This window comes from Ambystoma mexicanum, chromosome 10, assembly GCF_040938575.1.
Source record: "Ambystoma mexicanum isolate Mex_15411 chromosome 10, UKY_AmexF1_1, whole genome shotgun sequence".
NCBI lineage: Eukaryota > Metazoa > Chordata > Amphibia > Caudata > Ambystomatidae > Ambystoma > Ambystoma mexicanum.
The window spans coordinates 897,372,170-897,394,926 of record NC_090932.1 but is presented as its reverse complement, the minus strand read 5'-3'; the positions used below and the strand labels follow the sequence as shown (position 1 = coordinate 897,394,926).

General features: G+C 49.6%; 1 protein-coding gene across 1 annotated transcript in view; it reads right to left on the bottom strand.

Annotated features, from left to right (window-relative positions):
* Window positions 1-22,757, bottom strand: part of MCCC1 (methylcrotonyl-CoA carboxylase subunit 1) — a 577,485-nt gene that overhangs the window by 49,891 nt on the left and 504,837 nt on the right. The window contains exon 18 of the mRNA XM_069618652.1: window positions 2,363-2,434. Coding sequence (XP_069474753.1) covers window positions 2,363-2,434 — 72 coding nt within the window. The remainder of the gene's footprint in view (window positions 1-2,362; window positions 2,435-22,757) is intronic.

The window sequence follows — 22,757 nt, the reverse complement described above, 5'->3', positions numbered from 1 at the left end:
CCTGGAGCGAGATCGATTTTTTGAATATTTTGTCCGAGGAAAGTCTCCTACATGCCGCCAATTTCCCTTTATACTCTTTTAGAGCCTACCGGTCATTGCCTAACAGGAGTCGGAATCAGCCGTTCGATACTCTGTGCTCAGACACCACAGTCACACTCAATGAGGGTCAGTGATCGCCATTTTGGCACCGAAATCGTGGAATTTCTTGAATCCTGTCTTTGGTGTCGATGGAGCTGACGAAGAAATTTTTTCTCATATCGTAGTTTTTATTCCAAAAACCAAAGCACGCCATAATTCTTTTGAAGCGATAGCTGCATTGGAAAAACATAACTGAAGTCAATGGGCTCTGCGTGTGCTGTATATACTGGTGATGATGTCGACCTTGAGACGGTGGCCCTTGAGGGACATTGAGTCGATGGGTTTGACGCACAGTGCCCTCTGCCGAAAAATAAAATTCCGAAGCAGCTGAAGCTGGAAAAGAGATATCAAAAGATGAGGAATACGTGGGAGGACACAATCCATTCAAAGAACCAATTACTGCACGGCTATATCTGCCCGAGTAATAGCACTGGCTGTGTGCTGTGGTTTTGGTCACTGTTTAACAGAGACAGGCTGCAGCGCCTGATATGCTGGGTACAGATGGCAAGAGAGCTGGTGGCTCAGTAGAGCAACGTGTCCCTAGTGTCCCTGTGAGGAACACACTTACACAAGGAAGGGGTGCCACACTGTGCCACTGATCATGGTTAGACAAGCCCTGTGTATCATACAAGCTGGCGTAGAGAAGCAGGTTTGGATCAATGCTGGGGGAAAATGGTTGCAGCAGCAAAAAGGTGAGTCACATGGAGTTTGGCTGCCCCATTGATTCTCCCACTGTGCACTGTTGGAATCTTCTGTTCAGTGCTTCTTGTGGACACTACTGAATAAGCTGGGAAGCATCTCATCCTGCAGATATTGAGGGATTAGGCAGGGGGTTGGGTGGGGATTCGAGAAAGTGACTGGAAGCAGAAACTGTGCATACTGGAGACTGAAGTCACAAACATTACTTCTGAATATAATTACTGGCCTCCATCCATTATGCCATAATTTTATAAAGAAATTGCCACAAATAATAAGAGTGCTCCATGAAATATTGATAGAACACGCATGTTTGCCCTGAGTTTTCAAAAGTGAGCAAGGGAGCCTTACTTCAAGCCAAGAAAATGTGGGTTTACTGTGTAATGTGGCAGTATAAGGATGCTAAGGATGCTGGTGAAACCATGATGTTTCTGTGAAGGCTAAAAGATTGTGCAGGTCAGCTTCTTTGTGGGTGGGTGCACTTATGTGCAGTGAAGGCTTAGCCCAATGACAAAAGCATTTTTGGCACACCAGATAAATTACAGGTTTCTCATTCACTTCATATTTGAAGTACTGTAGTTCAGCCTATAGAAGCAGCTCTGAATCTGAAAACTAGGTTCAATGTGGTCGCAAAACCACCCTCACAACTTTCACAAAATTTGCAATAAAAAGAAATAGCAAAAACGAACGCAGAATAGAATAGGTGCACTCATTCTCTCAACCCTAAAGGAAGGAGATGTTGCAAGGAAATTGTATGTTTCATCCATCACTTGTTTGTGCACCAGTTGTGTGGTGGAGAATATATGACATCAATTTCATGATTTAACACATTACATAAGTATATCAACACGTAGTACCTTTTGATGTTTTATATAGTGATATTTAGAACAAAAGAAACATGGAACATTTTTATTTGTATATCGCAAGTCCTGTTTCATCCATATAGCAAGTCTAAAAACATGTATGCAAGTACTGTACATTTACTTTACGACTCAGTGCAGAAAAAGCATTGGGCCTCATTACAAGTTTGCCGGTCCGGTAACTACGAAACTGGTAAGCTTGCCGGTGCCTTAGTTACCAGACCGGCAAACTATAAATTCTGCTCGCGGGTTTTCGGCCACCAGGTCGGACCTGGCAGGCGGACCGGCACCCGCGAGCAGAGCATGTCGGATACACTGGCACCATTTTGAATGGTGCCGGTGCATCTGGCCTCCCCATTCCCATTGAGCCCTATTGGGCTTAATGGGAATGAGGACCATTTTATACCGGCACCCGGGAATGGGCAAATACCGTGTCCGGCAGGCCGTAATGACCCGGTAATTGCTCATTCCCGGGCGCCGGTGAAATTCGCACGTTTGGCGGCAACCTGCCGGTTTTACTGGCAAGACTACCATCAAACTTGTAATGAGGCCCCTTGTCTCAATCAAATTTTTTCAAAATCACATGTTACATACGTTTAGCAAAAGATGGCAATACTAGCACACCAGCAGTGGCACACCATCACAAAATTCAGTAAACCACTTCTTACCTCCATTTTCATAGCTATCATAACCATAAGGGGGTCCCCAATCTGCACCCGGTCTCCTTCTTTCACAAACACCTAGATGTTTAGGAATAATGAAAGGTTCTGTTAAATATGTAAAAGGGAGATCACTCTTCAAAGTCTCTTTTACAGAAGTGCTGCTCTTCAGTGCAAGATCCTCTTTTACAGAAGACGTTGACAGGAAGCGATTTTAAGGTACCTTAGATACCTGCACTAAAGAACCATTGTTACTGAGATTGCTCTCCAGGCATGGAAAGCTGTAATGAGTCGCATGTTTCTAAGTAAATAAGTAAATAAAAGAAACTCACCTTGGAAAGCTAGATCAATGGGATTGGTATGATTTGACCGCAGCATAATTGTTCGCGGCGCAATTGACTTTCGCGAACCCAATTTTGCTGCGGCCAAAATCAACTAATCCATGCCCCCATAGACCCCAATACATCCCCACCCTCCCCCACTTATCTTTCAGCGGCTGCCTTCATTCTGTCCCTGCGGCGTCAGTTTTCTGTCCCCGCAACATGGATCAGTACTGACGCCGTAGGGTCCCTTTCTCTGTTTTTTTTTTAAAGTCCCCGCTTCCAATGTCCCAGAAGCGGGGGACACCCCCACAGCCCCTGTTCCCATTATATTGAGCAAGGGTGTGGGGGACACCCCAACAACTCCCTTTACCCTTGTTCACTATAACGGAACCGTATGGCCTAGTTGATCGAATTTGTAGCTTTACGATCATTTCGTACAGCCTAAATTCGGTCCACTAGGCCATACGGTTAAATATTTTCGGTTAAATTGGCCAAACCCGAACAATGAATGCTAAAAAAAAAATAAAAATACAGGTGTATAACCCATTGGATACTGCGTTATCTGGTTTATTTCACAAATGTTAAGGTAACCTGCAGTGTTGAATGGAGAAGAACAAAACGGGGGAATGGTTATGTTCTGTTATTTGGCATTGGTATAGCGCCTACTGCCATTGGTATGGCCTCTAAACATTGCGAGGATGAGCACCCTTTGGAATACAGTAGTCTGAGTTGAGAAGTAGTGAGAGGCGTGTTAAAATGCATGTGGAACAAGTTACTTACCTGTACACCACCTGTTCTGCAACATGGGTCTGGCATGGATTCACATGCTCATGAATATTCCCCATCGTCAGGCTGGGAATCCTCTGTAAAAAGAAAGCAGTTTCACTTTAGCCTGAAAACTGCTTGTCTCCTCTAAACCAATCACTGTCCTTTGGATCATACTGCCCCCATCCAATGACAGTCTCCCTAAGCTCCACCCCTGGTGGCCATCTTCAGATTTGGTAGAGCACGTAAAGTGGCAGTATGAACCAAGAAGAGACACAGAGGGGAAGGAGGTAAGGTTTGCATGTGAATCCATGCCAGACCCATGCTGGATAACAGTAGTTACAGGTAAGTAACTTTTTCCTTCTCCAGCATGGGATCTGGTATGGCTTCACATGCTCATGAATACGATTACACAGCAGGACATATACACAACCTCAGGAGGTGCAAACGCTCAACAGAAGCAATACACGTACCCCTGGAACAGACTCACCTCAAGCAAAGAGGTTGCGAAGCATCGCTTGGCCGTACTTCGACTCCTCCCTGGAATCTCTGTCGACACACTAGAATCTTGTGAAGGTGTGGGTAGACCTCCACGTAGCAGTCCTGGAGATGTCGAGCATGGGAACACCAGAAAGAAACACTGTCATTGCTGTGATGGCTCTGGTGGAAGGGGCTCTTGGCCAGACTGGAAGAGGTCTGTTGGCCAGATGATGACAGTTCATGATGCAGCCAGAGAGCCACCTGCACATGGAAGCCTTAGACAGGGCCTTCCTGTGATTCACAGGTCCAAAATTCACAATAAGTTTAGATGTCTCCCGAAAATACTTTATGCGTGCCACAAAAACTCCAAAGCATGAACAACGTCCAGCGAATGCAATGCCCTTTCAGCAGGCATATAAGGGTTTGGGAAGAAGACTGGCAAAACCAAAGGCTCGTTGAGATGGAATTCAGAAGGAACCTTCAGCATAAAGCTGGGGTGGGACTGCAGCACTACCCCCGTAGGGTGGAAGGACAAGTACGGTTGCTTGCAGGAGAGGGCCTCGATTTCCCAGACTCGCCTGGCTGAGGTGATGGACATCCACTGGTCCACAAAGTTCGCTAGCCGGCTTCCCACTGGGGTGAAAAAGTGGAGGCCCAAGTCCACGGCCGGTTCAGGCCTGCTTGGGCACCTGCGTCTTGGCCTGCGGGCAACAACAACGCTGGCCTCCACTGCTGTAGGCCTGTGAATGGCCTTGGTTGGCCTCCTCTGTCGTGGAGCGGGAGGGCACACGATAGGGGGTAATATACCCCTTGGAGGACCTGCTGGACTCCCCTCTTGAGGAACAAAAGGATGACCTGCTATGCTGCAGCGTCCCCAGCGAGCGTGCCGTTTCCGTATCGGTTTTAATTGCTTGGAGCGTCTCGTCCACCGCCATGCCAAACAAATTGTCCCTGTCAAAGGGCATTTCCACTACCTTAGACTGTACATCCGCCCTAAAGTTGGTGGTTTTCAGCCAACACTGGCGCCAGAGGGCCACCCCATTGCCCATCTGGCTGATTCCAGAGTCTGCTATGTCCAGCGCCACTCTGATGTCATGGCCTTCCAATATTAGCCAGAGCTAATACAAGAGCTCCCTATCATAGCGATACAGGATGGCAAGGGCATTGGTTGCTTTGACGGTGGAAGCTGCAGTGTAAATGATGCGTTTTCCCACTGCATCCAACTTCTGGGGGGACCATGGAAGACAATGAGTTAGAGGAGCTTTTCCTGGCGGGGGCCTGACACCATTGAGTCCGGAGAAGGCTGGGACCTCAGGCACCTGGAAGCCAAGTCCGGACCCTATACTTCTTTTCCAGCCTATCCCTCTTGGAGAGTGTGGTACTTGGCGTCTTCATCAGTTGCAAACCTTGCTCCCAGACGTCGTCCAGCAAAGGAACTGACTTGACTATCTTCCTTGATGACTCTCGCCGCTGAAAGATGAACCACTCTTTCTTATTTTCTGGCACCAGGCTGAACAGCTTGCACGCTCTGGTGATCATGGCATGGAATGAGCCAATCTCGTCCAGCGGTCAATCCCTGGCAGGCTCGTCGGTGCCCAGAGGTTCTCCGTCAGCCGGGACGTAGTCGTCCTACTCATCTGTATGGGTAGCCGGTGTAACAGTGTCCGTACCGGTGTCGATATGTGGCAGCGTCTCCCACACCGGAGGCAAGGTCCTATGGGGTGGCGTCGGCTGACGCTTTGGGCCAAGGTCCTATGGGGTGGCGTCGGCTGACGCTTTGAGCCGGAAGGGGCATTTGGCGTGGTAGGGCTAGGCAGACGCTTCTGGCTATGAAGGCTCGGACTGGGTGGACTCCTGGTCGGGGCCCTAGTAGGGCTGTGTGCCGGGCCGAGCACCGGGGCAAAAGGCAGTCTTTGCTGGATTTCTGACAGCAAGGTATGAAGGGTGGTGAGGATGTCCAGCGACATGTCTCTGGGTGCTGGCTGAGGAGCAAATGGAGCAAACAGCAAAAGGTCAGGGCTGAACCTCCTGTGAGGAGCACAAGGTTGAAGGTACGGAGATCCCTCCTGGGATATGGGCCTCTGGCCCCCTCATGGTCCAAGTAGTAGCCCTCAGGCAGATGCTCGTCCTCATAGCTACTGTAAATCTGAGGAGACCTCCAGCAAGTCCCTTACCCTGCCTGAATCCTTCGGCAATGAGGCAACAATGGGAGCCTGCAAAGTTGGCGTTGTCACCGCTGAAGTCGTGACTGGGGCAGCAGCAGATGGAGGCCTTGGAGGCAAAGCCACCCTTGGTGTCGTAGTAGTTGTGACCGTGGAAACAACGCTTGTTGTCGGGCCTCTCGCTGACGTAGTAATGGTGGTCGTCATCGACGGTGTCGTGGTCGTCAACGAAGGAGCTGTCGATGAGGTAGAAGTCTTGGAAGACGAAGCAGTCGCCGACGAGGCAGTGGTCTTGGTATACCCTCTTGTCTTACTAATAAACTCAAAAATGCAGAGCCCTAGAAAGTTGAACGGCACAACGAATATAAATTGTGCTTCGACAAATTTAAACACATTTTGTGTAGTGAGCCTGTGTTGAGGGTGGCAGAATTCAACCAGGAATTCATCCTACAAACAGACGCTTCGCACATTGACCTAGGTGCAGTTCTTGCACAAGATCATGACGGTATAAAGCATCCTACCCTCTACATAAGTAGAAAGTTATTGCCATGAAAGAAAATGATGCGACTCGAAGTGGAAGCCTTAGCAATCAAGTGGGCCATAACTTACCTCAAATATTATCGGACAGGCAGGAAATTCCAACTCGTCACAGACCATGCCCCATTAACATGGATGAGCCTCTGCAAAGACACTAATGCAAGAGTCATGCGCTTGTTCTTAGATTTACAGCCCTATTGTTTTACCGTGTGTGAAAATCCAGAGGGTGTTTCACAGCCTAGTCCCTGGGGATCCCGTACTAAGGTGGCTAAGGAAAGGCCATCGCTTTTGGATCCTGAGCCTGGGGGTCGACGAGGGAGGATCACCTGGGTAGGGGGTCCTCTGGGAGGTGAGGGAGAAGCACCCAATGGTGAGACATGGTATCCCCCTTTTTCCACAACCCATCTAACCCCTATACCTGCTTAATTTATGGGAAGCTACAGCTCCCATAATTCCTTCCCACTTTACATTGACAACAGTACTGAGCCGAGGAAGAGGAGTGAGGTCAGAAAGATTACATCCACTGACTTGCATTGGCTCTGTTCCTGTAATGAGTCCAGGCAGAGTCAGGCACGTAGCCCTAACAATGCACACCTGCCACTTGTTAACACTCCCTGTGAGAATGAAAGGTGGCGCACACAGGTACACTTTGAGAGAGGCTGGGCACGAGAAGGAACAGCTCTTTCGGGGGCTGATGCAAACCAGGTTGTGGAAGTTGGAAGGCCATTGGGCTGATGGGCAGTTTTACAGATCGAGAGCGGGCCAGGCAAGAAATCCACACTTTCGGGAAGCCTTAAGCGTTCTAAGGTTGGAACAGAGTGAGCGGAGGAAAGAAACCTTCAAGTTGCATGAAAGCGCCCCGCAACCCTCACGGGTTAACAGCAGAGTTGGGGAAGAGCAGAGGAGGCATTGGTAACAGCCTTGACTGCTAAATGAATAAGATGAAAGAAGACCAATTAACACGACTAGTGAGTTATCGAAGGCAACAAAAGTCTGGTTTGTGTTAAAAGCAAAAGTATCTGTAAAGTAACTGTAATATGAAAGTTGAAGTTTGCACGTGTGTCGATAAAATGCGAATGATAAGGACAATTGCTGAATTGTAAAACGAAAAGATACAAAGTAACAGAGTGGTCCTGCAAGGCGAAGTTGCACATTCAAAAGTCTCTGTGAAATGTTATGCGAGTTGAAAGATATTACTGTGGGAACCAAATGAGAGAAAGTCACAGCGATAAGGTAAGAAAGTTGAATATGAGGAAAGCGAAGTATGTGAACTCTGAATATGCCAAGAGGGCAAAGTATATGAACTTTGAAAAAGGCCAAAAATGCAAACTAAAGAGAATAAGAATTACAAGTACCAAGAGGCCTTGGTGAAAAAGAAATGCAAAGAAGTATTGGGGTTGCAAGATGAACGTACCAATAGGGCAGAGTAAAGGGAATAAGTGATTACTAATACCTAGAAGCATTGGTGTTGACAAACTTTGAAAAAGGCCAAGAAGGCAAAATAAAGAGAATAAGAACTACAAGTGCCAAGACGCATTGGTGTTACAAGATGAGGAAGATTGGGAATTGCAGAATTGTTGAAAGAGGTCGAAGTGGTCATGCAGAGCTCTATGTAAAATCTTTGAGGTTTCGAATGTTTTCGACAGTGAAAAGATACCCAAGATAAAACGTGGAGAAGGGAACTCCCACAAAGAAGACAGGCTCGAGCCCGGCAGTTGGAAGCCTGTGCAGAACTGTGTGAAAAAGTAGCTGTCATGAACCATCAAACTCACCCTTTCTGGGCCTCCTGGTCCCTGACACATCGGGGATTACACTCCATAATACTACCAACATGGCTGCAAGTTCAGAACGCTGCTCACCAGTCTTCACGTTCTACGCAGCGTACTCTATAAAGAGGCCACACCCCTGCGGCCACGCGCGTCTCAACGCTGCTGTTATCTGTGACCGGACGTGTGCTCCGTACTCTCCCTTGTATTATTCTGTTGTTTCCTGGAACTCCTTCTTCCAATCTACCTTCCCTCCTTCTTATCCAGCCCTTCCCGGAACCCCTGCACCGCCTCCGTGTGCTCCATATCCTTTTTCTGAATTTCCTGGAGTTTTCCCTTGATCCCGGACATCGAAGCTGAACGAACACTGGAAGCCGAGGACGGCCGAGCGTGCTTTTATAAGACCCGAACCATACGAAAGAAGACTCCTCCTAAAGAAGTCATCAGACAACGAAAACAGGTGAGAAAGGGGGAAACCAGTGATAGTGACAAGAGACAGGCTCGGGCCCGGCAGAGGGAAGCCTGTACAGAACTGTGATGTGAACAGAGTATTGACGACAAGGAGGACGAAGCCTAACTAAGTGATTGATCTAGCAGGAGTTCGAAGCCCAAGACTGAACTGTTGACTTGTGCCAGTAAGTTAAAGTGTGCCATTCACCTATCCTTTTAAAAGAAACTCACTAGACCCTGTGGAGAGTAATGTGGGGAAGGGAGTTGTTACTTAAGCCATGCTGACATTTCTTTTCAGACACTATTTTCCTTTTGCATTCCCTTAACACATTTGTAATTTTGAGAAGGAGGGCAAGGTTAGGTTTTCTTAGTATAGGCCTTTTTATTTTGACTAGACTGACTTGGACCTGTTTGTTATTTGTTTAATGGTCGAAACTAATACCATTCTAGAGTTAGGGCCAGTTAGAAATTCTACCAACCCAACCAAAATACTAAAAGGTTTTTGAAACTTGTATCCATTGTGTCGACTGCTCGATACCATGCCTTCCTTACATGTGGAGCACAGGAAAGGAACAGGGTAATGTGGACTTGCTTTCCCGTTTTCCAAAAGTTGCGGAGAGAACCAGCGACATTAGGGAAGGGTATGTGATGGGTCCGATGGAGTCATCACAGATTCCCGCAGGTAACCTCTTCCCATGTAATCAGGCGACAGCAGCCGCTACCTGATCTTAAACCTGGGGGCGGCTACATGAGGGAGTATCATATGAGAGGAGACAGCCACCAGGATGATGTGTTGACTTCCTAGGACAAGACGTGGTATTCCCCCATTTGCCCTGAGGACGACCCGATAATGCCTGCATTCTTAGTGGCCTATTGTCATTCTGGTCAGGCCCCCACCTATGACCCAAACACCCACAACTCACCCTTAACAACTTTTGTTTCTGATGTGCCTTTTTGTGAAATCTCTGAGAAAAACCATCTAAGAGTTAAAAGTCCAATGACATCCATGCACTCCAATACCCATAACCACCCAGGTACTGAGACGAAGAGGAGGATGAGGGAGTTTGTGCAAAGTGACAAGAGCTCGAAATACAACATGTGGGCTGGTTATTTTTCCAACTCTTCAATGCACTGTTGAGCCGGGCAGGAGAAGATGTTAAACCCCATGCTGAGGCTCACGAACGTGACACACAGACAGCGGTGGCAGGACTGGAGGAAAATCGCAGCGTGCAAGCAAGACGAGCCGTGGAGACGCTGGGAGCCTCGCAGGAGCTCCTGGATGCTCGACCGCTTCGAGACCCAGTTTTTCCCAGTCCAGGCCAAAAAGGAAAGCTGGCGTGTGACCGCAGAGATGCACAGGACGCTGGAAAAACATCTGCATCCTCCAAAGAGGAAAGTGGGCGAAGGGGTCATACCGCAGAAGTGTGAGCAGGATCAGAGACGCTGGAAGGAACCGGTGAGTCTGCCCAAAGCAGCTGGGGACCCCGGGCGTTCAGACATGCGCAGCAACGCGTGTTTGAATGGTACGAGATTGCAGATGCAGGAAACAGCAGAAGAATTTTGAATGCAGTCAAGGCAAAGCACAAATTCAACACCCGATACGAAGAATGTTTGCATGCAGACAAGGTAAAGTGCCAAGTCAAACCCCAATTAAGTACAGATGGATGAGATGCCAGTGTGGGGGAAAACACTGAGCAAATGTTCCCCTAAAGATATACCAAGCGCCTCACAGTATATGCTATTGTGGTTAAGCCAAAGAACTGTGAAACATAAGAAGTCGGGGCAGGCAAGTATACCAGGGAGCTGAAATTGTGTAAAGATACCTGGCAGGGGAGTATACCAGGTGATCTGAGAAACCATAGGAGAAGTCCTGGTAGGCGAGTACATCATGCAGCTAAAATTGTAAAAAGATTCCTAGCGTGGGAGTAGACCAGGTGGATCTGCAAAGTTACAAGAAACACTGCAGAAAGAGTGTTACAGAACCTTTTGTTAATACAATAACTTTGTGAGTCCAGTGAAGACACAAAGGAAGTGTTAGCTAAGGAACAAGTTACTTACCTGTAACTGTTGTTCTCCAGCATGGGTCTGGCATGGATTCACATGCTCATGAATATTCCCCGTCGTCAGGCTGGGAATCCTCGGTAAAGAAAAAACCAGTATCAGTTTCGTTTCTGATCTGTCTTTCGTAGTAGTAACCAATCACTGATCTCTGCGTCATACTGACCACAGCCAATGACTGCCCTCTACCTAAGCCCCGCCTCTGGCAGCCATCTTCAGATTTGGTAGCACGTGAAGTGGCAGTATGACCAAGTGAAGAGCCGCAGAGGGGTAGGCGGGAGGGTTCGCATGTGAATCCATGCAAGACCCATGCTGGAGAACAACAGTTACAGGTAAGTAACTTGTTCCTTCTCCAGCATGGGGTCTGGCATGGATTCACATGCCATGAATAAAGAATACATAGCAGTACACACATGCACAACCACGGGAGGTGGCAAAGGCTCAACATTAAGCATTACATCAAACTCAACATTAAGCAAATCTTACCTCCTCACCAGGCTCACCTTAGGCGAACAGGTTGCGCAGCACTGCTTGGCCGACCCTGGACTCCTCCCTGGAATCCCGATCGACGCAGTAGAATTTCGTGAAGGTGTGCGCCGACCTCCATATAGCAGCCCTGCAGATGTCCAGCAAGGGCACACCAGATAGGAACGCCGTGGTAGCTCGGTTCGCTCTGGTGGAATGGGCTCTCGGACGGCCAGGCAGCGGTCGGTTTGCCAACCGATGACAGTACATGATACAGCCGGAGAGCCATCTGGAAATGGAAGCCTTCGAGAGAGCCTTCCCCTGATTGACAGGTCCAAAATTCACAAAGAGTTGTGACGTCTTACGAAAACACTTCGTGCGGTCCACGTAGAACTTCAGCGCTCTAGCCACATCCAGCGAGTGCAAAGTCCTTTCAGCCGGTGATGATCTGAAAATGGAAGCCTTCGAGAGAGCCTTCCCCTGATTGACAGGTCCAAAATTCACAAAGAGTTGTGACGTCTTACGAAAACACTTCGTACGGTCCACGTAGAACTTCAGCGCTCTAGCCACATCCAGCGAGTGCAAAGTCCTTTCAGCCGGTGACGAAGGCGACGGGAAGAAAACAGGCAACGCCAAGGGTTCGTTGAGGTGGAAGTCAGACGGCACCGTGGGCATGAAGGAGGGGTGCGTCCTGAGCACTACCCTCGTGTCGTGAAAAGTCAAGTACGGGGCCTTGCAGGAAAGGGCCTGGATCTCTCCCACCTGTCGTGCGGAGGTGATGGCCACAAGGAACGCTGTTTTCCACGACAAGAACTTCAACGGAGCCGAGTGCAGAGGCTCGAACGGAGGTCCCATGAGCTTGGTCAGCACCACGTTGAGCTCCCACGCCGGGGCCGGAGCCTTCACCGGCGGGAACGATCTGAACAGTCCCTTCATGAACTCTTTCACCAGATGATGAGACCACAAAGACGTCCGCCCCGTGGTTCTGGTGTATCGGGAGATCGCAGCAAGATGAATCTTGATGGACGCGTGCACCAGTCCAGCTTTGGCCAGCGTCAGTAGGTACGGCAGTACTTGGGGGGCCGTAATCCGTAGAGGGTTAATCTTCTGTGCGTGGCACCAGACAGAGAACCTCTTCCATTTGTGTCCGTAGCATTTAAGAGTTGAGGACGCCCTGGCCTTTGCAAGAACCTCTCTGCAGTCGGCCGGTATGCCGTATCCTCCAAACTCTAACGCTGCAGGAGCCAGGCCTGCAAGTTCAGCGACTTCGGGTCGTGATGGAGGATGGCGCCTCCTTCCCTGGAGGGAAGATCCACGTCCACTGTCAGCTTGATTGACGGGGACGCTGGCAAGTCCAGAAGGTCCGGGAACCATACCTGCCTCGGCCACGCAGGTGCGACGAGGATCATCCTGCATCGTGACCTCTTGAGCTGGTTGATGAGCCGGATCAGCAATGGCAATGGAGGGAACGCGTATAGAAACAGGCCCTCCCAGGGGAACGAGAAAGCATCGCCCATGCTCCTCGGCTGGGGAAACCTGCTGGCGAACCTCCGGCACTTGGAGTTCGTCGCCGTCGCGAACAGATCGATCTGGGGTGTGCCCCACCATCGGAAGAGGCGGTCCACTAGATCCTGTCGTAGTTCCCACTCGTGGCACGAGTGCAGCTCCCTGCTGAGTGAGTCGGCGATGGTGTTTTTGATCCCTGCCAGATGAAACGGCACCAGAAACATCCCTTGGGCGACGGCCCAATGCCACAGATCCTGCGCCTCCCTGGACAGGGCTGGGGACCTGGTTCCGCCCTGTTTCCTGATGTAGAACATGGTGGTGGTGTTGTCGGTGAAGATCCTCACCACCTTGCCCTTGAGGGACGGAAGGAAGGACCTGAGGGCCCAAAACACTGCACGGAGCTCCAGGACGTTGATATGGAGGGACGTCTCCGTCGGGAGCCAAAGGCCTCTCGCGTGCAGATTTTCGGTGTGCGCTCCCCACCCTTCCAGGGAGGCATCCGTGGCCCTGTCTCCTGGTGGCCGGGGGTCTGGAAGTCCATGCCCGCCGTCAGATGGGCGGGGGCGCCCCACCACCGGATTGCTCGTCGGAAACTTTCGTCCAGTGTGAACCTCTCCTCGAAGCTGCCCGTCGTCTGGATCCAGCGCGCGTCCAGGAACTCCTGCAACGGGCACATCCGGAGCCTGCACAGGGGGATGAGGTAAATGCAAGAAGACATCATTCCGAGGAGGGACTTGATGGACCTCACTTTGGCCGCGTCCGCAACCAGCATCCGCTGCACCTTGCCCAGAATGGCCCTCGTCCTTTCCTCCGACGGGGAGGCCAGAAGCGACACTGTGTCGAGCTTCGCTCCCAGAAACAGTGCGTCTTGCGTAGTTTACGGAGAATCCCAGGTCAGTGAGAAGTTGGACGGTCCTTGCCGTGTGCTCCACGGCGAGCTCCCTCGTCTTGGCTCGGATGAGCCAGTCGTCCAGGTAGGGGTAGACGTGGATCCCCTCTCGGCGCAGCTGCGCCGCCACCGGTGCGAGGCACTTGGTGAACACCCTGGGTGCCGACCTTAGTCCGAAGGGAAGGGCTCTGAACTGATAGTGACGCCCTTGGACCACGAACCTGAGAAACTTTCGGTGTCCCTTTAGGATGGGAATATGGAAGTAGGCATCCTCCAAATCCAACGACGACAGGAAATCGCCCTCCTCCAGCTGACCCAGGACGTGTTGGAGGGTGACCATCCGGAACTTCTGTGCCTTGATGAATTTGTTCAGTCGTCGTAGGTCCAGGATGGGACGCCATCCTCCCGTCTTCTTCTTCACGAGGAAGTATCTTGAGTAAACTTCAGAGCCCCGAAGCCTCTTTGGGACGAGCTCGATGGCGCCCTTCCTGAGCATCGCCTTTACCTCTAAGAGAAGTTGAGGGACGTGAAGTTCTTTCCTGGCCACAGGTGGGACGCGCGGGCACCTTCTTTGAAACTCGAGCGCGTGACCCTGGGCTAGGGCGTCCAGCACCCAACGGTCGGTGGAGATGGACTCCCACACGCTGACGAAGCTCGCCAGCCGGCCTCCAAGCGGGGTGCTTCGGTGGGGGCCCGACCCCACGGCCGGTTCAGTCCTGCTTCGATGAGGCTTTGCCGCCTTGACCTCCTTGGCGACGACGGCGGGGTCCGCCTGACTTGCCTCGTCCCCTGTAAGTTTACTGCGATGATGAACGGGCCGCTTGACGGTAGGTGGAAAATCCGCCGCCGGAACCTTTGGAGGCACCCTGGCCTCCGCCGCTCCGAAAGGGCGGCCGCCGTTGCTGGAGAACCCCAAGAGCCCGGGCCATCTCTGTGTCTGCTTTGATGGCTTGAAGGGAATCGTCCACTGTTTTCCCAAACAGGTTGCTTCCATCGAACGGCATGTCCAAGACTCTGGTCTGCACGTCTTGACGGAAGTCAGTAGCCTTGAGCCATTCACGCCGCCTAAGGCACACGCCGTTGCCCAACTGGCGAAATCCAGTGTCGGCGATGTCCGTCGCAATCGTAATGGCGTGGTCCGACGCCACCTCACCTTCCTGCAAGATCTCTAGGGCATCCGCCCTCTTGTCGTCCGGTAGGAAGTCCAGCAGGGGGGCCAGTTTGTACCACAGTTCCCTGTCGTAGCGGGCTACGATAGCCAAGGCGTTGGCCGCCTTAATCGTCGTCGCTGCAGACGAGATGACCCTGCGTCCCATCGTATCCAATTTCTTTCCCTCGCCGTCCGGCGGAGAAGTGGACGTGGAGGCCGCACCCCCCCCGCTTTCTTCCTGGCCGCCGCGGAGACGACGGAGTCCGGGGTCAGCTGTGCCCGGAGGCACAAGGAGGCCGCGTCCGGGACCCGGTACTTCTTCTCGTATCGATCCCTTCTCGCCGGCGTCGTGGATGTCGTATCCAGTAGAGGCACGGAGAGGACCGTCTTCCTCTTGGCCTTGCGCCGTTGATAAAGGAAACCCTTCTTCTTCTCCTCTGGGCAGAGCTGGAAGAGCTCGGATGCCCTGGCGATCATGGAGTGAAACGATCCAATCTCGTCGGTGGAGGAAGCCCGGGTGGGAGGTGACGACGGCAGATCCTCGTCGTAAACCTTGTAGTCCGTACCCGTCGTGACCGTGTCAGTCCCCGTATCATCCCCACGAGTCGTGGACGGGGAGGAGGGCTGAAGAGGGCGCGATGGCTGAAAAGGAGGTGGAGGGTGAATCCTTCTTCTCTTAGGGGGAGGGCTCCCAGAAGGGCCTGGCTCCGGGTCCCCCATCGGGGGCGGTTCCTCCGCTGGTGGTAACGGCAGTCTCGTCCTTATCTCCGAGCATAAGGACTGTATAGCCAACAAAATGGCCGCCGAGTTGTCTTGCGGCGCTGGTTGAGGGGAGTCCGACAGGCGGTCAGGGGCCCCGTCGGCACCCTCGACGATATCATCGTCTCCTATGTCGGGATCCTTCCCGACGGGCTGGTCTTCTTCAACGCCAACGCCGTGGTTTAAGACCTCGATCAGCTCTTCCTCAGAGGTTGAGGCCGAATCCACGACGACCTCCTGCCCCCCCTTTTTCTTCTCCGTCGGAGGTTTCACGGGGGTCCTGTCGATGGGCATAAAAGAGGACTCCCTCCGCGGTGGCAGGGAGACTCTGAGCCCCGAGGTCGCCACCACTGGTGTAGCCTCCACAGGCTGAGCCAGGGCCGCCGCGACTGTCTCGATAGAGGCCTTGGTCGGATGGATTAAGGCTTTCACCACCTTAGGTGCGCTCACCGCCTTCTCCTTGGGGGAGCGGGGGGGGACACTGCCTCGCTCAACCCTCCAATGGGGCCTTCGAGCTCGACCGGGGCCTCTCCAGGAGCTTCGCCGGGTGCTCGGCCTTCCTCTTACCCGAACCAGAGCGTTGGCTCGTGGTTGATGGTGCCGGGGAGGATGCGCCCTGCCTGGCGCCCGTAGAGCCCGACCGTTCGGCGCTCCCGGTGCCAGCGGACTCGCGGTGCTTGGCCTTGTGTTGGACCCCCGTCGCCGGGGCGTCCTCAAAGGTCTTGGAAGACCGCTCGGATTTCTTCCTTTTCTTCTCACCTGACGGGCTCTTCCCTTGCAGCCAGTTGGCGAGACGTTGATGGCGGTCCTTCATGGTCCGCTCCAACATATTGCCGCAAAATGCACAGTCCTTCTCCACGTGCGTCTTGTCCTCATGTAGGCAGTAAAGACAAAAGGAGTGTTTGTCCTCCTTAAAGACATTCTGAAGCTGGCATCCAGGGCAGACCCTGAACAGCTTTCCGGGCGTCTAGCTTCCCTTCTCCTGGGCCATGTCCGAGATGGGCCTGAGAAACTTCTGGAGTCCTCCAAAAGCGTAGCTCGACGAAATCTTCACCCTTGAGGGGCCTAGACGAATCCGACACGGGTCCCCGTTGATCGGATGAAGAATCGGTGGAGCTTGAGGCTCTTTTTGACCGAAAAAAATCAAAGTTTTTGAGAAAAAACGTGAAAAAATAGCACTAACGCTCGAGAGTAATAGCACGAGGATCCCAACACTTGAACGTGCGGTAAAAATCTGAAGATGGCTGCCAGATACGGGGCTTTGGTAGAGGGCAGTCATTGGCTGTGGTCAGTATGACGCAGAGATCAGTGATTGGTTACTACTACGAAAGACAGATCAGAAACAAAACTGATACTGGTTTTTTCTTTACCGAGGATTTCCAGCCTGACGACGGGGAATATTCATGAGCATGTGAATCCATGCCAGACCCCATGCTGGAGAAAGAGATTTTGTTTGCCATCCTATTCAAGAATACAGGGAACGGGGACCACCCTCTGGATCCAACGGTCTTATCTTGTAAACATTTCTGTTGGAGTCATTCTTATATTTTTTGATTTTGAAGACTTTTGCCAACATCAAGTTCAAGACATTTCTCTTCACCTTTTTTGCTTTGTTTATAGTGTGAGGGTCAGGATAGGGCGTTTTGGACACAAGGATGGCTTTTCAGTTGCTGACAATCCTGACACAGACAGATCCTTAATTTTTAATTTCTAGGTAGGGAAGTTCCTCTTTAGAATAGGGACAAAGAGGCATCTTCCCAACCCATTTTTATTTAATAAAGGTCTTCGATTGAAAACATGACAACTTTCTGTCTGGCTTTCATTTCTGACCCCTCACAGGGTGTAGTAAAATAATGTGCATGTCAAGCGTGTGCCGCTATGTGAACAGCTGGAATTACACCCATGAGGCTCATTGCATTCTGCGTGTTGCAGCACACAAGTGTCAGCAAAATTCAGCATATGGAATCCACAGTAGCAAACCTACCTATGGAATATTCTGTGAAAACTTAAGGGTGGCAAACCAGCTGCAGCTATGGACATCCATTCTTGAAACCTGTAGCTGCAACCTAGAAATAATCCAAATTAAAAACTAAAAATGTATTGATGAACAGTTGAGAGCGAAGTTGATGACTGGTGAATAATATCTCTAATGGTAGAGTAGGAGAACTGTTTACTCGATCTTGATCATTCCAATGAAATGGTACTGTTTTATATAGTTCATAATTTATATTGATATTTTATATGATGGATTTATGTTACTGTTGAATGTATATGTTTTCTATTCACATTGTGCATACCGAGTTTTAAAAATTGATAATTTTATGTAATGAATTGTTTTTTATGAGTGGTGTAAATTTCAAATATTGTAAAGGTTTAGTGTTAAACCAAATAGAATAATATATATATATTTGTAAGTATTATTCTTGGTTATGCTCATATCCTTCAGTATCCAACCACAGGGAGTGTCTATTGAATGCACCACCGAAGCAAAATGCACAAGAGATAGGTAAAATGGTGCCAACACAAGAGCAACCCAATATAAGTGATGCGGCTCCGAACAACCCACTACATCCCGGTATCTTTATTTTCCTTTATCAGGGTTGAAGCCCTTTGTAGCCTGCTCTATCATGGGACAAATGCCCTTTGCACCCGTTAGAGGTCCTCACCTTCAGCTCGGGACTTCTAAATGTAGCGGTGGTCATCTATACCACAACAGAGCCCGGTGGATCACTACATCTATGTATTCTATTATTAATTGTGACACTGCAGCATTTTTATACAGCAATATAATAAGAGTCTTGTAAACATCATGTAAACATCTTCAATGTCCTTTATTCTTAACTTCCAGCTTTCACAAATAGATTATTTGTTATGGAAACGTGCCAATAATCTAGTTGCCAAATGTTACCCTTGGTTTTAAAATAGACGAGAGCTCTCTTTTTTGGGTTTGTCATAGTGGTAACTTAGTGCCCATCTTAGCACACAGTGGGCAGCAACTGCCAAAATCCTTTTATTGGGTTGTGTCACAACCTTATGACGATGCGATGGATCAACAAAAAACGTGATACTAAGAAGTCAGGTGTTAAGAGGTTCTTCTGTGGTGAGGGGTTAAGAGACAAACTTGTTCTGTGTACGCAGGGATTTTCACCAAACTGTCACTGATAAACGTGGCAGAGCAAATTCGCTTCTCTCTAAGAAGGCAAGAGAACTGGTAAAACATACAGATCACAGACAGACCAAGTAAAGGAGTATCCAAGCAGTGTATACTGAAAAATATATACTCCATTTTTTATAAGCAATTTGTGTGTAAACAGTAAACTCTACAAGTAGTAAGTACTAGAATTTTAAGCATAGATGTAAAAAACCATATTGGTGCCGAAAGTGGACACCAAAGACACTAACACACAAGTAACAGTTGAAAAAACAGTAGTACAGTAAGCATGTCACAGTGTAACCAAATGGGAGGGAATGTTTGTGAAATACACAACACAACCTTTAAAAACAGAGAGGGGTTAAAATTCACATCAGTGCTTTAAATAGGCACACTCGGGTACCCAGTCAGAAGCTTTACCCAAAAGAAAACAATTGGACAAACTCAATAGCATTGTACCCGTCATAGAGACACAAATAGCACTACCTATAGGCCAATGGGACAAGGACACAGGTTCCCACTCAGGCGGAGAGTCAGGAGAATTCCAAAGACGACTCCCATGCTCTAGTTCCAGCACCAAAAGTGAGAAAGAGGGATGGCTGCAGGGAACAGCCTAAGAGGGCATTCAAAACATGGCCAAGGAGCACAGCAGTGAAAGACGAGCTAATTGAAGGGAGTCAGATGATCCAGGTGGGAAGGACTATGCACACTGAAGGATGCTGAGGGAGAAGGTGAATTTTGCTGTAGCATTTCGGTCTGGATAGATATTGGCTCTGGCTGCAAATTCAGAATTTTAGAAGACAGGTTGGCACTTCTGGAGCCACGACGAGGAACAACCTTGTTCAAGCAACGCATATGGAGAGTGTTGGGATGGAAAGGAGTATTTCCCACCCCCCTAGGCGCTTTCAGGTGAGGCAAACGCCATATGAAGCCATGTAGTATACAAGGGCGGAGAAAGCTGCACCATTAAGCACCATGTACAAGCACTGTAGCCCCAACAGTAGATGCGCGGCACTAGAAAACACATAGCACATGACTCCATTTTGTATTAGGCCCGACAAGCATAGATTTGCATGATAGTGCTATCCACAAACCCAGTTCACTAGGCCCACTCATTACGACAGAATGAATCTGCAGAGCTCTGTTCCCATGGAAGTTCACTTCCCCCTCATCCCTCCAGTGTTGCAAATATGTAGTATCTTCCTAATGAATGCACCCCCTGCAAGAGCGTGAGACAACACCAGGCTCAGCACTGCACTAAACTGCCAGTAGGCCTCTAACCCCCACCCAGCCAGTCCGGAGCCAGCCCCACACACCACTGACCCGACCCCCACACCTTTGCATTCCCTGATAAGCAAACAACCCCCCTGTTCCAACACAAATCAAGTGTCCACAGAAGATCTAAGCATGCACGGCTGTATTTCTTCAGGCATGAAAACACATCTCTTGTAACACGAGGTACAGGGAGGGATAAATTAAAGATCACAACCCTGTGTGGAGACCTTGATTTCGGGAACAGCAGTATCAACTAAGCCCTGAATGTGTGGGTCATCGTGACTGTATTTCATCCTCCCTTCCCCCTGGCACCTTTTTCCGTGCCGCCCAGGTGCATACCACAGTGATGGAATAGGGAGCTCAGCGTGTTAGTTTAGCCGATACAATGCGTTATACGAGCAACCCAACCTTCACCGAAGACTGCAATGAGCCCAGCTGACCCACGTGGATCCCGATCAAAGACAACAGACCTAATCAATTGTAATTGTAACCTGGCATCCCCTATGGAGCAGGCCCATCCATAATGCCTAACCAATCAGTAGTTTTACTTTGTACTGTATACGATGATGCGACAAGCCCTTTTAAACTTTTGCTTTACTTTAGAATAATTAGAGTGCTCTCGAGCAGCAGAGTGCCTTGTGGATATTTGTATTCTGTACAATTAAACCTTTGTTATCCTTGCAACGCTATTTCCTGGCCTATTTCCCTAAAGAGTTGTCTTTATTCTGGAGTGTGCGTAAAAAGGGACTTCCCTTCTTTTGGTCACCCTTTCGACGTGATTCCATCGTCCCCGTAATTGCAGAGGTATCCAGGTGGTCACTCCGGAAGGGCCGTGCCCACCTACGGTTACAGTCTCAAAACACATTTGCTGAGTGGCCCCTGCATGTGCCGTCTTTGCAGAATTCCCGCCTGCTCGTTGAAGCGGGGTACAGCCCGAAGGAGAGGCTTTCCGAAGAACGTGGACACGTGAGCATATCCTGCAAGTGATAAAGTAGAGTTGGGTGTATAGAGCATTGTGAAAAGGGTGAATATGCAGTGAATGGAAGTGAGTGTATTTTGGGTTGTAGATTTCAGTGATTTTTATGGCCATTTTCTATTTACTTTTTTTTTTACCAACTTTATTTAATTTTCAAGAGCATATATCATAGGCATGTATGTATCAATAAACAGTGGGTGACAAACAAATTGTTTTGCTCATGCCAACTCTTTCCTGCCCCATCCTGGGAGTTCAGTTCAGTTCAATTCCTTTGCTCATATGTAATAACTGTCAAACTACCCGCCCCTCCCCCCAAACATAACCCCAACATATGGGTGAAGAGCTGTCCTGTTCTCGTTTTAAGAGTTCAACGGGTTGGATCGCTCTTCCAACTCAAAGTTCGTATTTATCAAATGATAGATATTGCACGGAGCAGCCTAGGTTTGAAGTACATCTGTTCTTTATCGTCTGTAAACTTGTGTAGTGGCAGCCAAGTGTTCAGATATTTTGAGTAGGAGCCATGGGCTATTGCCATCACCTTTTCCATGCCCATTACTCCCCACAACCTCACCCACCACATGGCTACTTTTGGTCCTTGCTTTGTTTTCCACGCTTGCGCCACAGTAATTCTGGCCGCGCTCAACATGTGGGTGTAGGCCCTGAATTTGCGTAGCATCCTTCGACCGCCTCTCCCACGAGTACAACAAGCGGATCGAAGGGAAGCTCCGCCCCTGTTATTTCTTTAATATGACTTAAGATCTCCTTCCAATAAGCCTCTGCCAGTGGGCAGGTCCACCACATGTGAATGAGGTCCACAGGCTGTCCACAATTTCTCCAGCAGGCTGCAGGGTATTCTGGATTGATGGAATGCATACGTACGGGTGTCATATACCATCGGAGGCAGAGCTTGTATGCTGCTTCCTTGATTAAGGCACATTTAGAGCTCTTAGCAGTTCTATGCTAAATATGGCCCCAAGTTTCCCCAGAGATTGGTCTCCCTACATCCGTCTCCCATCTTTGCATGTATGTGAGGTCCTCATCAGGGTCCATCGCCCCCATTAGACGATATAGTCTAGTTATTCCCTTATCAGGTTGGCCCTCTTGTACCGTTAGCTCCAATCCTGTTGGGTTTCTAGCTGCCCCTTCCCTTACCCTTGCGTTTGAGACCCAATGACTAAGTCATATATAGTGAAATTGCTCTCGCTCCAGTATGTTAAACGTGGCCTTATAGTCTTCAAATGTTAAGGGTGTCCCCTCTGTATAGAGCTCTTTCAAAACCATGTTACGTTCCCTGCCCCCACTCCCCCCAATGTACTCAAAAATTGTCTTGCATTCCTGGGGTGAAGTCCGGGTTATAGGCAACCGGTGTGAGTGGTCCCCCCCCCACTTTTCTTTCTATTTCTCAGTACTTTATGCCAATACCACAAGAGTAGCTTTAGTTGATTCTATCAGTATACCTCCTTTTTCTCTATATCGTGTGGCAAGGAAGCCTAGGTTCCCCAGGGGTGTTTTGGTTGCTTCCCTTTCTAATATTACCCACTGATTTCGATGTTCCCCAGAAGACCATTGTAGCATCGGTGCTACCTGTGCTGCCCATAAGTACCTACGAAATTCTGGGACTCCCAGTCCCCCCCAAGGCTTGTGGTCTGAATAGTACTTTTTTGGTAATTCTCGGTTTCTCCCCCCACCCCA